Source organism: Cucurbita moschata, unplaced genomic scaffold (genome assembly GCF_002738365.1).
Source record: "Cucurbita moschata cultivar Rifu unplaced genomic scaffold, Cmos_1.0 Cmo_Scf00011, whole genome shotgun sequence".
NCBI lineage: Eukaryota > Viridiplantae > Streptophyta > Magnoliopsida > Cucurbitales > Cucurbitaceae > Cucurbita > Cucurbita moschata.
Window position 1 is genome coordinate 2,218,830 of NW_019268527.1, and position 13,804 is coordinate 2,232,633.

General features: G+C 37.7%; 3 protein-coding genes and 1 non-coding gene across 4 annotated transcripts; 3 read left to right on the forward strand and 1 right to left on the reverse strand.

Moving 5' to 3' along the window:
* The first annotated feature begins 75 nt into the window (after positions 1-75).
* On the forward strand, positions 76-1,157 carry LOC111449741. Its single transcript, XM_023089765.1, has one exon. It carries the CDS (start codon positions 398-400, stop codon positions 908-910), a length of 513 nt encoding a protein of 170 aa, XP_022945533.1. The 5' UTR covers positions 76-397; the 3' UTR covers positions 911-1,157.
* A 1,557-nt stretch (positions 1,158-2,714) lies between these two features.
* LOC111450075 lies at positions 2,715-2,832 on the forward strand. The gene has a single exon (XR_002711764.1). It is a non-coding gene; the product is annotated as a U5 spliceosomal RNA (small nuclear RNA).
* Positions 2,833-4,703: 1,871 nt separating this feature from the next.
* LOC111449776 (proline-rich receptor-like protein kinase PERK13) lies at positions 4,704-8,217 on the reverse strand. The gene is made up of 9 exons (XM_023089814.1): positions 8,050-8,217; positions 6,852-7,867; positions 6,292-6,756; positions 6,115-6,201; positions 5,957-6,027; positions 5,789-5,865; positions 5,554-5,701; positions 5,306-5,467; positions 4,704-5,222 (listed from the first exon to the last, which is right to left on the reverse strand). The coding sequence occupies exons 1-9, from the start codon at positions 8,070-8,072 to the stop codon at positions 4,926-4,928; spliced, it is 2,346 nt and encodes a 781-aa protein (XP_022945582.1). The 5' UTR covers positions 8,073-8,217; the 3' UTR covers positions 4,704-4,925.
* A 2,820-nt stretch (positions 8,218-11,037) lies between these two features.
* LOC111449897 lies at positions 11,038-11,649 on the forward strand. Its single transcript, XM_023089981.1, has one exon. The coding sequence runs from the start codon at positions 11,038-11,040 to the stop codon at positions 11,647-11,649; it is 612 nt and encodes a 203-aa protein (XP_022945749.1).
* Positions 11,650-13,804: the final 2,155 nt, after the last annotated feature.

Consider the following 13,804-nt stretch of genomic DNA (forward strand, 5'->3'; position numbering starts at 1 on the left):
TGGGAAGATCCTGTGTTTCTATCAGAAAGTAGAAATTAACATATCATTGTCTTTATGAAACTAGGAGCACAAGTGAGACTGATGTTATGATTATCCTAGAAAGTAACAGGTTACAAGAACGGATCATTGAGAGTGACCCCTCTTTGAACCTAAGGAATAAGTTTAGCTGTCTGTCCCTTTACCAAAAGAAAGTTCCTCCCTTTTTGACCTCTTTCTTTGCCTTCCCCAAACCCCATTTCATTAGACATAGCCCTCTTCTTCATGCAACCTTCTTGTTCTCTTCTTGCTTCCTTCCTAAGTAACTCTCTCTCTCTCTCTCTCTCTCTCTCTCTCAAAGGACCAAACCATAGCAGCTCCCTAATACCTTCTTCCAATCCATTACCGAAACCTCGTCAACATGTCGGAGTTCCAACAACAACAACAACCTCAGCAGCCTCAGCAGCCTCAGCAGGCGGCTCTGGTTTATCCCAGCTCCACCGCCGGCGTCAAGCCTCCAATCCACCATTCCAACGGTTCATTTGGGGCAGTTTTTATTGTTCTTGCTGTTATTGTTGTCTTATCAGCTCTTGCTTGCTTTCTTGGCCGCCTCTGCAACCGGCGAGTTGTAAACCAGAGGCGGAAGCCGGAGAAGACCCACGGCGGATCTCACTCCAGAGGGAAAGAACCCAAATTGCATCCTGATAAAGAAGGGGACATCGAATTTGGATTTGATTCAAGAAACCCAAATGGGAAAGCCAGTTTCCCACCTGGTGGAAATGGAGGATACAAAGGTAATGGTAATGGCAACGGTAATAGCCATGGAAATAGCTTCAAACCCTTCGACAATGGCGGCGAAATGAGAAGCGAAATCAAACATGCTGATCATCATGAAGTAGTAGATATCAACTTCAGAGCTGGAGGACATGCTTGATGGCACTTGTAAAACCGTTTCGTGTTAAGTTATAGCTCTGTGAATTTTTCCTCTGTTTTTTTTTTTTCACTTGATCTCTGCTGTTTTTCTAATGACAAGCTTGAATTCAATCACTAATCTGTGATGATATTCAGTGGGTGTTCTTGAATTCAATCAATAATCTGTGATGATATTCAGGGAGTGTTCTTGAATTCAATCACTAAGCTTTTTGATCGAATATCTTGAAGCTCACGGCTTCTTCCATGAACAGATGTTTTTGTGTACTTTTATGTTCTAAAGTAAAGACAGAATGAGGTTTCGAATAAAACCAGAGAGAATAAGAATCCGAATAGTGGAGGTGGGAAAACTCTAAAGCAGATCCATTTAAATTGTTTTAATTTTTGATTAATTTAAGACCCAAATTAATTAAATCCCATTTTATGGAACAATTATACATTAATGGAATCTCTGTTTAGAGGTTAGGATTATGGCCTTTTAATTATCTCATTATTTATGTTTAATACACAATTTGGAGGGCAACTAGTGAGATTAATACTTTGTTAATCCATTCAACATTCTCCATGATCTAAGATGATTTACTTTAGACATATTTATATTTAGCTAATTATTATTTCTACTCGGTTTTGAGGAGAGATTTTGATTTTACGATATCGAGATTTTAAAATTTAATTCAAGTTTTGATCCCGTTTGGTTTCAAGAAAATTGGTTTAAAAATTGAACAATCAACCTAAAATTGAACAATCAAAGTTTTGATCCCGTTTGGTTTCAAGAAAATTGGCGTAAGAATTGAACAATCAACCTAAGAATTGAACAATCAAATGGGTTGATTTCGAACTAAGTCACTGTATTGAAATGCATTGAAATGCGTTATAGTTATGTTAGGATTGCACCAAACTTGATTTAGATGAACACAAATAAATAACATTAGTTCAATTTACTATATGTAAGATCTACTATATATATATATCTTTGCTATATAGGACTATTTTCCATATATAGATTTAGTTCGCCACTTGTCACAATCGCACTTTGATGACAGCGGATTTGTTGTTGTGGGACACTCACTTCCCAGCAATATGTGAGTTAAGCCTATTCGTTCTTACGTCGACCAAGCAACGTATGCTCGAGTCTCTGACCTAGTTCAAGAAGAAATTTTTTGAAAACGGGGGCAGAGAGATTTCGAAAGAGAGTTGGCACTCACTTCCCAGCAACGAGTGAGTTAAGCCTATTCGTTCTTACGTCGTCTACAACCAAGCAACGTATGTTCGAGCCTCTGACCCCGATTCAAGAAGAAATTTTTTTGAAAACGTGGGCAGAGAGATTTCGGAAGAGAGTTTTGAGAGCAAGATTTGAGAGAAAACAGGGGCAGAGAGATTTTGAAAGAGAGTTTTGAAAGCAATATTTGAGAAATTGAAAATGGTGTCGGAAATGTAAGCAAAAAGGCAACAACAACGACTTACCACTATCGGGTAGGATTAACAACCGGTCATATCCCTACTGGTCATTATCTTTACCGAAGCAAAGAAATATAAGAGAAATTGGATAAAATTTATAGATTATATATATTTAGAAACGTAAAGATGGATTAAGGGATAACGAAGAGTAATTAAGAAATGTTATGTGATTTAGTTTAAAATTTAGAATAATAAGTGTAATTGGGCCATTGGCGAATGGAATTTTGTTTTGGGCCTTCAAAGTGGTCGGCCCATTAAGATTCTTCCAGTTCCCACATCGGAAAAGTCAGGAAGTAGGACACGAGTTTGAGGTATAAATAGGTGTCTCGTGGTGTCGTTTAAAGGCACGGAGCCGGGCGGTGAGCACAGAGCGAACTATTCTTTCGCCTTTTACTAAAGAATACCGTGTGCTCGCCGCATTCACCGGCATACGCCTATTTTTGGAGGAGTTTCTTTTCCTGAGAGACTCCTACAATTCTAAATTAATTTTTTTTTTTGTTCTTGATTATATCCAATTGGGAAATTAATCAAATTTTATATTTACATTTTTTTTCTTTTTGAAATATATATTTTTTTAAAATAAACATAGAAGTGATACACATTACTCGTAGAAGTGATACACATTACTCGAGAAAGTGATTGTGGGTATGGACATGCGATCATTGGTAACACGTCTTGAAAGTGATTATAGGCATGTGACCATTGATAATACGTCTTGAAAGTGATCATAGGCATGCAACCATTGACACACGTCCTGAACGAATATGACCTGACCATGACACTATTGTTCGGTTCCCTTCTTCCACGTCCTGAACGAATATGACCTGACCATGACACTATTGTTCGGTTCCCTTCTTCCATGTCACTAAACTAAGTATGACCATGACACTATTGTTCGGTTCCTTCTTCCATTCCTTCTTCCATGTCACTAAACTAAGTATGACCATGACACTATTGTTCGGTTCCTTCTTCCATGTCACTAAGCTCTAAGTAGTTCCCATGTTATTAAACTCTAAGTAGTTAGAACTCTTCACTAGGCTCAATGCTAAGAAAATTTCATCATATTCGAATTTCGTTTCAAGGTTGAATGGCGATGTTTTGATTTCGAGCGAATCCCACACAACTTACTAGAGCTGAAGTTTCTTCTACTTCGAACTTTTCACACATGAGCGTTTTCTTGTTTTCTTCATTTTGATCGAATCTTAAGAGTCTTTAATGCAGAAGAGGGAGAGGTTTAACGAGATAGAGATGTCCATTTATCTCATATGGCCTCGGGACGAAGCGGAGAATCCCCGTTTGATTTCATAGTTTTCCTAACCGTGAAGGATCATCCAGTGGCACAACCTTTGGGAGTACCATTTTGAACGTTTTCCATGTCGAGGTAAGATTCATTTGGGTTTAGATACCAATATACTTCATCAGAGTATGGAATATTCTGAGTTTGAAAACATATTTACTCCTGCCACAACTTTTTGACCTGTTCATAATACATTTAGGAATAGCTTTGTGCTTAGGGCATTATCCAGAACATTATTGTGATCCTTACTTCAGAATTTTTTACTGATTTCTTTTCTTTTTTTTGTTCGATACATATGTGAATGAAAATAAGATTCAGCCTAAGAGACTTAAAAGGACTCGCTGTAATAGCTCAACAGCTCATTATGTACCATTGTTAGTCTCACGATTTTAAAACGTATTTGCAAGGGAGTGGTTTCCACACCCTTATAAGGAATGCTTCATTCCCCTCTCCTACCGACGTAGGATCTCACAATCCACCCTCTTGAGGGCTTAGCATCTTCGCTGGTACACCACCCGACGTCTAGTTTTGATACTATTTGTAACAGCTAAAACCACCGCTAACAGATATTGTCCGCTTTAGCTTGTTATGTATCGCCATCAACCACATGATTTTAAAACGATTCTGCTAGGGAAATGTTTCCACATCCTTCTAAGGAATGCTTCGTTCTCCTCTCCAATCAATGCGGGAATTGGACATTCGTTGATGAAGCTAACTAGCACATAAATCAGAAAGTTAGACTAGGTTGTACAAAAAGAAAGTGTTAATAACCCTACTAGTCATAACATCTTAGAAAGGGCAATGGATCATCCAAAAGTTCAGCTGTTTTAATCGTCTGCACTACTAGTTACATTCATCAGCTTGAGCTAGGAAACTTACTATTTCATCAAAATGAGCCAAGTAAATAACATATATTGTTTCGTTCTTCTTTATTCTACCCTGATCGACAATGCTAGTTCTATATGGGGGAGATATACAAATTCTATGTAGGAACATGCGAAAAAATAGATAGATGAAAGAATATACTGTCAAAAATTCAAAATGCAATACAAAACAACCACAGCATCACCAAAAGTGGAACATCCCTCTCATCAATCTCTTTTAAATTAATGAGATATCCTTAGTCTAGAAGGATGCATAAATTCATGGTAAGATGAGTATAACTAAGTCAAAAATGGAAGTAAAAAGCAAAAAAAAAAAAAAAGAGAAAAGGGGAAGAAGTTTTACACATTATGTACGTCTTGTTTGAGGCATCCTATTAGAATTATCGTCCAGTATGTTGACTGTGTGTTACGCCGCCACTTTGTCCCTTAAAAGCTCGAGTTTCTGATTCACCACTCGAGTAATTTTGGCTTCTCCGTGATTCCCGAGTTGCATTCACTTCTCCGGAATTGTGTTCGCTACTGTAACCATCGTAGTCGGGGCTGTCTTCGAACGCCAGTTTCCTGAAGTTAGAAATGTCTTCACTGTATTGTTCAGAATCATAGGTAGTGCTCTGCCCAAATTTGACACCATTGGTGAGGTCGGACATGTCACTTTCAATGTCCAGAGCTCTCACCACCTGTAAACCCAAGTGCCATTAGAATTGCAGCTCAAGAACAAGCTTGTTGAAATGGAGTTTTGAATGGGATTAATTAAGATAACCTGAACCATGCAAGGCCTTTTGGGAGCTGAATGACGAACGCAGGCAGCTGCTACTTCGATCATTCTGAACATTTGACTTTCCACATAACGTTTTCCAAGGCGAAGGTCTATTAATCCATCGAACTTCCCAGTTTCAATGGCGTGAAGGAGAAGAGGTCGAGCCTGCAACATTCATAAAGCAGAACATTGCTGAATCCGTTCGAGGAAATCTTGAAGAAGATGAAATGTTTGTTAATTTATTTACATACCCATTCGACCAAACTCTCGTCCCCTAGAGGCTGAGAGGGATCAACAGGCTTACGACCAGTAATAAGCTCAAGAAGAACAACCCCAAATGAGAAAACATCTGATCTGTCTGTCAATTTCCCACTTGATGCGTACTCGGGCGCCATGTATCTGCAAGTCATTGAAACAGAAACGTTGTAAGGAATGACGATGGCTCAAAGAATTGTTATCCGATGAGTAAAGGTTGAGTTAACCCACCCAAATGTCCCCATGACACGAGTTGAAACGTGGGTGTTTGCATCATTTGTTAGTTTTGCAAGTCCAAAATCTGCAACCTGTGATTGAAGTTGGAATCAGAGACTGGAAACAAGAACATTGCATGTATGGTCTCGAAATTATATGAACAAAAGATTGGTCTGGATGAACCTTCGCCTCGAAAGCATCATCCAGCAAAATGTTGGCTGACTTGATGTCTCTGTGAATAATCTTGGGATGGCCTATGAACAGAGCAGCAAAAGAAGATTTGAAATTAATAGAACAGATCAGTTGAGCAAAACCCTTTGAATTTTCTGATATGTACTCACAATCTTCATGCAGATACGCCAAGCCCTTTGCAGATCCCAAAGCGATTTTGAGTCTTTTGGACCATTCCAACACGGGGACTTCATTGCCTGCAAGGAGAAGTGAAATATTTTCAACACCAACACAACCCATTTGAGCTATTTTAAAGTGGTGATGGAGATGAAGGATAGGTTGCATACCGCCATGGAGATGATGCTCAAGAGTTCTATTAGGAACAAACTCATAGATGAGCAATTTATGATTCTCAGAGCCGCAGTAGCCCACTAAAGACACCAAATGCCGATGATGAACGCGACTGATAATCTCAACCTCCGCTTTGAATTCCTTTTCCCCCTGCCCACTTCCTGCCTTGAGTTGCTTCACAGCCACTGGCTTCCCATCTGGAAGCAAACCCTGGTAAACACATCCAAACCCACCTTCCCCAAGAACGTTTTGACGCGAAAATCCAGAGGTAATCTCCATCAACTCCTCATAGCTAAAGAACTTAGCACTGTTTATCACACCTGAATCCACTCCACTGCCTCTGTCTCCTGTTCCTTTTTGACTCCCAAAGCTATTTCCAACAGGAGTATGCGGGACCTGGGTATAGAAGCCTTCTGCCGAGCCAGAGTTCCCACTATGTTGATCCGGATTGTAATTTCCATCTAACACACAAGAAAATAGCATCATCCCATCAGAACCCTGGTTTCTAAATTGAAGAACAGAAAGCTAGATTGGGATAATTACAGATTTCCAATACCTGATTTCTCACAGAAGTTGTTAGGAGGCAAGTATGGGCCATTCTCCAAGTCTCCCCGTCTTTTCTTCTTCCTTGTGAATATAAAAATTACGGCAACCATAACAATTACAATAACTCCAACTACTACAACGCCTACTGCAACTTTTGTTTGACTACTTGAAGGTGACGATGGTGCATTGGATTGCCTTAATGGAGTTTCCACCGGCGTTGAGTCGGAGGACTGAGGTAAGTTGTCTAGAGTACTATTGGATGTGGATGGTGTTGTGGGAGGTTGAAAGATGTTAGAGTCTGATGTGGGAGAAGTCGCCTCTTGAGGTGGACTCGGATTTCGTTTCCCCCTCGCCGGATTTGCACCTGGTGAAGGAATCACGACTGTATTTTCTGATTGAGGAGGAGAATCAGTCGATTCAGATGGTGGAAGCTCCTTGGCTGTATTAGAACCCGAAGCTGCACCGTTATTCGTCGGAGTAGAGGGATTATTCCCCGGTATTGGAGAAGATGGATTTCCTGGAGATGCCGGAGAGCCTTTTGTTGGAACAGAGGAAGGCGGAGGATTATCACTGCCGCTCTCAGACGGCAGTTGTGGTGGCGGTGGTGAAGGTATCAAAAGAGGAGAAGGAGGAGGAAAAGTAGGAGATGGCGGTGGGGAAGCGGAAGCGGAAGGTACAGGAGGTGGCGATGGATTCTCTTTGGATGAACCTGAATTAGAGGAATCAATCGGGGGCGGCGTTGAAGATCCAACGTTTGGTTTCGGTGTGGAAGACGGTGAACCTCCGTCATCGGCAGGCGGAGATTTAATTTTCGATGAAACAATGGGCGATTCAGAAGCATCTTCATTCGACATCAACGATAAACCATCTGACTGCGGCGAAGAAGGAGAAGGAGGAGGAGAAGAATCCAAATCAGAATGTGATGAAGAAATAGCAGTATCGTTTGAAGAAGACATTGTTCTTCCTCTCTGATTCTTCCTCATACTGGATTTCTTTCCCCCTATCTCATATCTTAAATCCCTACTTCTATTTCCGCCATGATTTCAATCCATGAAGAACAAACAAACGAGTTGTTTCAAAATCACATAAACATCAGAAACAGAAAACCACAAGATAATTCAAACAACAACAGCAGGTGATTGTGAAAGAGCATGTTCAGAAACTGGGGAAGAATACTTTCCCGAAATGTTAGAGAAAACGATCAGAACCTGAAAATCGCCATGAGAACCATCGATCGAGCTCCAAAACTTCTCGGAATCCGAATTTTCGGGCTTTTCCGTTTAAATCATAAACAAAATTAGAAGCGAGCACAAGAATCTGGAGAAGGATAATTATGGCGGGTTGTTACAATCGGACGGTGAGCGAGTTGTTGAAGAGAGAAATGCCGCAGTGCTTTAATTCCTTCCATTCGGGTTTACCGCCAAACTTCTAAAATCAAACCCGCACCAGCATACACGGGTTCAGTTGGGTTCGGTTCGATTCGGTTCGGTTCGGTTAAGATAAATTTTTGAATTAATCCAAAATTTTGAATTTATCGAGTTGGTGACTCAGATGGCTCGTATGGGTTCACAAGCCTATTCGGGTTAGGTCAAGTCGTATGATATTCATTTTTCTTTTTAATTATTTATAAAAATATATTTTTATATATCATTAACGTTACATTAATAACTAAAATTTCATAAAATTTAAATATTGAATATTTAACGATTACAGTGAAAAGAGTTGTCTTGCGCCCTTACGTATTCTCTACCTACTCATCTGTATTGGTTTCGGGTACAGGTACCCTTTTGTTGAAGGTCGTTCAAGCTTTTCCTGGGAGTATGACATGGGTTACTTCAGCGTCATAGCGCTTGGTACTCGAACATTGGCTCGAGGTATTTTTTCTACCCTTTTTGCCCTGAAAAAATAGGGGCACCTTGCGTCCTTGAATCGATAACCATCTTTCGGCTAACATATCCTCTTTCGTCCCTCGAGACCAATAAAAGTTAAATATTCTTGATCTTTGTAACCATCTTACCAGTTAAATTAAGTTGTGAACCGTATATTTTGGTTGATCTGTTTTACCAGATCAATTTTCAAAAAATTTAACTAAATTCTTTCTTAAATATATTTTTGATAAAATACTCTAACGATTTTGTAGGATTTTATTAATGGGCTAAATTCTAATTTTTCGAAAATATAAGGGCAACCAAGTTTGACGGTTTTCTCTAGTAAATTTCTAATCTTGGTTCAAATTCTCTTTTCGTGGACAACTAGTCATCTAGCATGTAACAACCTAGGCCCACCGCTAGCAGATATTGTCCTCTTTGGACCTTCCCTTTCGGGGTTCCCCTCAAGGCTTTAAAACGTGTCTGCTAGGGGAAGGTTTTCACACCCTTATAAATGGTGGTTTGCTCTCCTTCCCAACCAATGTGGGACATCACAATCCACCCCCTTCGGGGCCCAGCATCCTCGCTGACACTCTTTCCTTTCTCCAATCGATGTGGGACGGCCCCCACATCCACCCCCCTTTGGGGCCCAGCGTCCTTACTGGCATACCTCCTCGTGTCTACCCCTTTTCAGGGAACAGCAAGAATGTTGACACATCGTCCGATGTCTGGCTCTGATACCATTTTTAACAATCCCGCACTTGACTTCTAATAAATTTTTGCATGACTTTCATCCTTTTCCAAATAAATCTCATTATTTTTCGTAACGGCCCTGGCCGCTACTTACATGATAAATTGGGTCGTTACATAGCACCTCCTCGTGTTACTCCCTTGTCTGGTTGTCCCTTCCTAGCTGTTGTTTTTTAATCACTTCCGACATGTCGATGTCAACTATCGACATTTCAAACAACACTACCTTATAATCCCTCAACTCAGTAGTTGATCAAAAGAGAGAGCCGACCAGTTATACTATTAACTTGGTCGTCTCTTCTTACCCTATTTTAATCACTTTCAAATAATTAAATTCGGTTTATATATTTTAGTCCGTAATTTAAAATTATTATAATCTCATAAATAAAGATAAAGATTAATTTTAAGTTTTATTCAAAACAAAGGGGCTAAATTTAAATATTCAAAAGTGTAGGGACTAAAAAGAAATAAAATTAAAGGACGACAAATCTAATTATTTGATTATATTAATGAAACGTCATCATCATTGTGTCGAACTTTCCCATTTTATTTATTTTCAAAACGTTACCATTGAATTGGTCTCAAGTACAAAGTCAATCTTTGCAAAGGTCAAAGGTCAAAGTCAAATCAAACTTAATACAATGAGTTTGGTGTATATGCACTAAAGAAATTAAAATTAAAATTTTACAAATTTATTAAATACAGTGTAAAAAATTAGTTAAATTAATAAAAATAATATTAAAATAATACTTTTAAATTTTCAATAAAATTTCAAAAATATTAACACATAATTTAATTTTTTTTTTCAAAATTTAAAAATATTTTTTAGGCGAAATATAAAATTCAAACTTATTTTTATTATTTATTTAGAACTAAAAATTTAAAGCTAAATTAATAAAAATAGCTCTAACTTAGTATTATTTAAAAATTTTAATAATATCCTTAAATTAAAAAAAAATCTCAAAATACATTTAGAATTGGTCTAAAAAATACCTTTCATTATTACCGTTCAACTTTTACTATTAATATTATGTTTAAAAAATGCCCCTAAAATTTTAAAAATTAATATTTTACTATTAATATTAAGTTTAAAAAATGCCCCTAAAATTTTAAAAACTAATATTAACTCTCTTTATTTATTTATTTATATATATAAATAAAATAAAAAATAAAAAAATATTCAATATATAGATGGTAGTTAGTACTATGTTTTAAAAATACCGATCAACTTTTAAAAATAACATTATTTAATAATAATTTAAGAAAGGTTGATAAATATTATTGTCTGTATTTAAAAATTACTCTTAAATTTTTTAAATATATATTAACTATTTCCATCTAAAAAATTTTAAAAAAATTTTAAATTTTAATTTTTTAGATAAAGTTAAAAAAAATGAAAGGTAAAGCAAGGCGTATGAACAAAGCCAAAATAGTATGGTTGGGAATTGATTTAAATAGCTTAGACTACGCGGCTTCCTGTCCCTTTCTCGATTTCCCCGTCCCTCCCTCAGCTTTATCCGATCTTCAGATAAATCCGCCATTAATTCTCTCTGCTCCGACCTCCATATCTCTGGAACAATGCAAGAACTCCGAGAACAAACCCTAACAGACCGAATTGAAGACAACGAACTCGATGATTTCTCTTTTCTTTCTTTGAATCCAGATCGCTCCCCGATCAGCGCCGAAGACGCCTTCCTTAACGGCCAGATTCGCTCTGTTTTCCCCCTGGCGATTGAGGCGAAGACGAAGGAACCGCCGGCCGTACGTCCGCCATTGAAGAACCTTTTCATGGAGGAATTGATTTCTCCGACTGAGAATCGGAGTAATGTTTCGCCGGATGAGTTGTCGGCTTCGGCGGCGCCGACGACGCTGGGGAAGAAGAGCCACTCGACGGGATTCTCGAAGCTGTGGAGGTTTGGGGAGAAGATTCGGCGGAGTAGCAGCGATGGGAAGGAGGCGTTTGTGTTTCTGAGAAGCGATTCTTCGGGGAGCGGCGGAGAGAAGGCGGCGGAGAATCGGAAGGGAGGGAAGCGGACGAAAGGGGAAACGGCGTCGTGTTATCACGAGCGGTTGTACACGAGAAATAGAGCGGAGAAAGAAATTAATAAACGGAAATCGTTTCTGCCGTATAGAAGCAATCTCATGGGGTTTTTTAGCGGTCCAAACGCCGGTTCGAATAGAAATTTTTAGGCATTTGTTTATTTATTTATTCTTTTTATTTTAAAATATTTACACTTCTTTATTCTTAATTAATTTTATTAGTGAATTATAATTTTGGATCATGTAAAGTTTTTTTTTTTTTTTTTTTTTTTTTTTAAATTCAGAAATAAGCAATATTGTTCGATTTATGATGTTTTATCGAACCGTAAATACATTTGAAGATTATGATAAACCTTAATGAATTGGTTGAAATTTTGGAATTCGCTCGGGTTTTCTCAAATCGGCCTAGAAAGATTTTAGTGCACGAGCTAGAGGACGTGAGTTACGTTTGGTAATTGCCTGACTATAGATCCAACTTTTTGAAGTATCTCGTGTCAAGTTAGTGCCTGTTGTTGCACTGAGTCAGGGCCTTTTTCGTTGGGCGAGGGTCTTATCGATAAAATTTTCATTTATCCCAGTTTTAGGCATCAGCTCGTGAAGACTAGAAAGATTTTGGTTTGTCAATCTTGTTAGATTGGCTCGTTTTGTTGATCGTTGGAGGATTTGTGTCTAACCATTTGTATTTCTCAATAAGATAGTCGCTCCAGATGTCGTGTAGCAGCTTCCAACTTCGCCCGCGAATCCTATCCGTTCATGAGGTCGTCCAAACCCTATCTAACCACATCCATCCTTTTCCCTTTCTCTATCCCCAACTTGTCTGGTCTCCCTTCCATTTTTGCTCCATTATTATGTGTTCAAAGCTAACTAGGAATTGGCTCCCACTCTTAAGAATTGTATGCCGAACGTTTCGGTACGAACGTTCAAACTTTTCTTCGAACGATTTTAGTATTCAAAGAGTTCAATTCTGTTGATCTTTAAACTATTTTTCGATCTCGGTAATATTTTTAGTCTTTGAAAAGAGAATTTTCTAACTGAATTCTCTCCATTCCATGTATGTTTCACGTAAGTTCTAGAGTGCTCGTTCTTGTAAAAAAAAAAAGTACGTGGGATGAGAGATTCAAACTAGAGGTATACACGAGTTGGGTTGAGTTGGTGACCCGAACAACTCAAATAGAATTCCCGATCTAACTTTTTATTTTCAGGTTGTGTTAAGTTGGGTTATCGTGTTATTTTTTTTAATTATTTTAAAAAAAAATCAACTTATCTACAAGTATCAAACATTTACAAGTTATCACTCGTTATTAACATCAGTTACAAACGTTAAATATTGTAGGATTAGACTCGACTGTAATCTTATTTTCGAGTTGGTCGAGTTGGTCTGACCAAAAAAATGTTAATCCACAAATGGACTCGAATCTTCGCCTTTCCAAACATTTGTCCCAACCCAAATTAAAAAAAAAAAAAAAAAAATTACCCGACTCAATTTTTATGGTTTGGGTTAGGTAATTCAAGTTGGTCGGGTCATAGGAACACCCTTATTTCAAACTTATGAGTTTGACATCTTGGTCATGATACACGTCCGTAACCAGTCGAGTTATGCACAATATTTTTGAAAATTGAATCACGTCTTAGAGATCAACGAGCTTCACATTTACGTCATTTTCCTAATATATTGAATTTAATTAGTTTTAAGTATTTATAGTCTTGAATTTAGTTTTTTAAATTTTTTAAAAAATATTATGATCGTTGAAGGTCGAAAAATAATTCTAAATGGTCCCCACGTAAATCGAATTAGTAGAACACATTTTTCGTATTATAGACGATTGATAGAAATCTCTCCCGATAAAGCATGCATGAAAGAACTCAATTAAGATTAAGACTTTACCGTTAATGCAGTTTACGTGTTGACCCGAGACAATACGCTTGTGGATAAGTAAAATTTTTTTAAAATAATTACAAAAACAAATCTAAAGAAACGACCCGATCCAACCTAACCTAAGAATAGAGAGTCGGGTCGGGTTCAGTAGGGTTATGAATTATTCATTCGAGTAGCCAACCCAACTAACTCGATATTTTTTATTGGTCCAAAAAATTTATCGAAACCCAACCTACCTCAGCCTATATACACTTAAGTAGACGTAAAAATTGAAATTTCAAAGTTAATTGACGATAAATATATTAAAATAAATTTGATATTGTCAAACCTACCCATTATTTTTCTTAATTTCTAAAAGTTTCCAATTCCATGACCCAAAAGTAAGTTTGCTGAATTCAAAAAATGGCCCTATTGTTTGACAAATTCATA

Bases quoted from the DNA above. Each gene is read 5' to 3' on its own strand.
- LOC111449741 (XM_023089765.1), top strand. From the start codon at position 398: ATGTCGGAGTTCCAACAACAACAACAACCTCAGCAGCCTCAGCAGCCT.
- LOC111449897 (XM_023089981.1), top strand. From the start codon at position 11,038: ATGCAAGAACTCCGAGAACAAACCCTAACAGACCGAATTGAAGACAAC.
- LOC111449776 (XM_023089814.1), bottom strand. From the start codon at position 8,072: ATGGTTCTCATGGCGATTTTCAG. The intron at 5,866-5,956 runs GTTCATCCAGAC...CTTCAATCACAG, and splicing joins ATGATGCTTTCGAGGCGAAG to GTTGCAGATTTTGGACTTGC. The intron at 5,702-5,788 runs GTGGGTTAACTC...AATGACTTGCAG, and splicing joins CGTGTCATGGGGACATTTGG to ATACATGGCGCCCGAGTACG.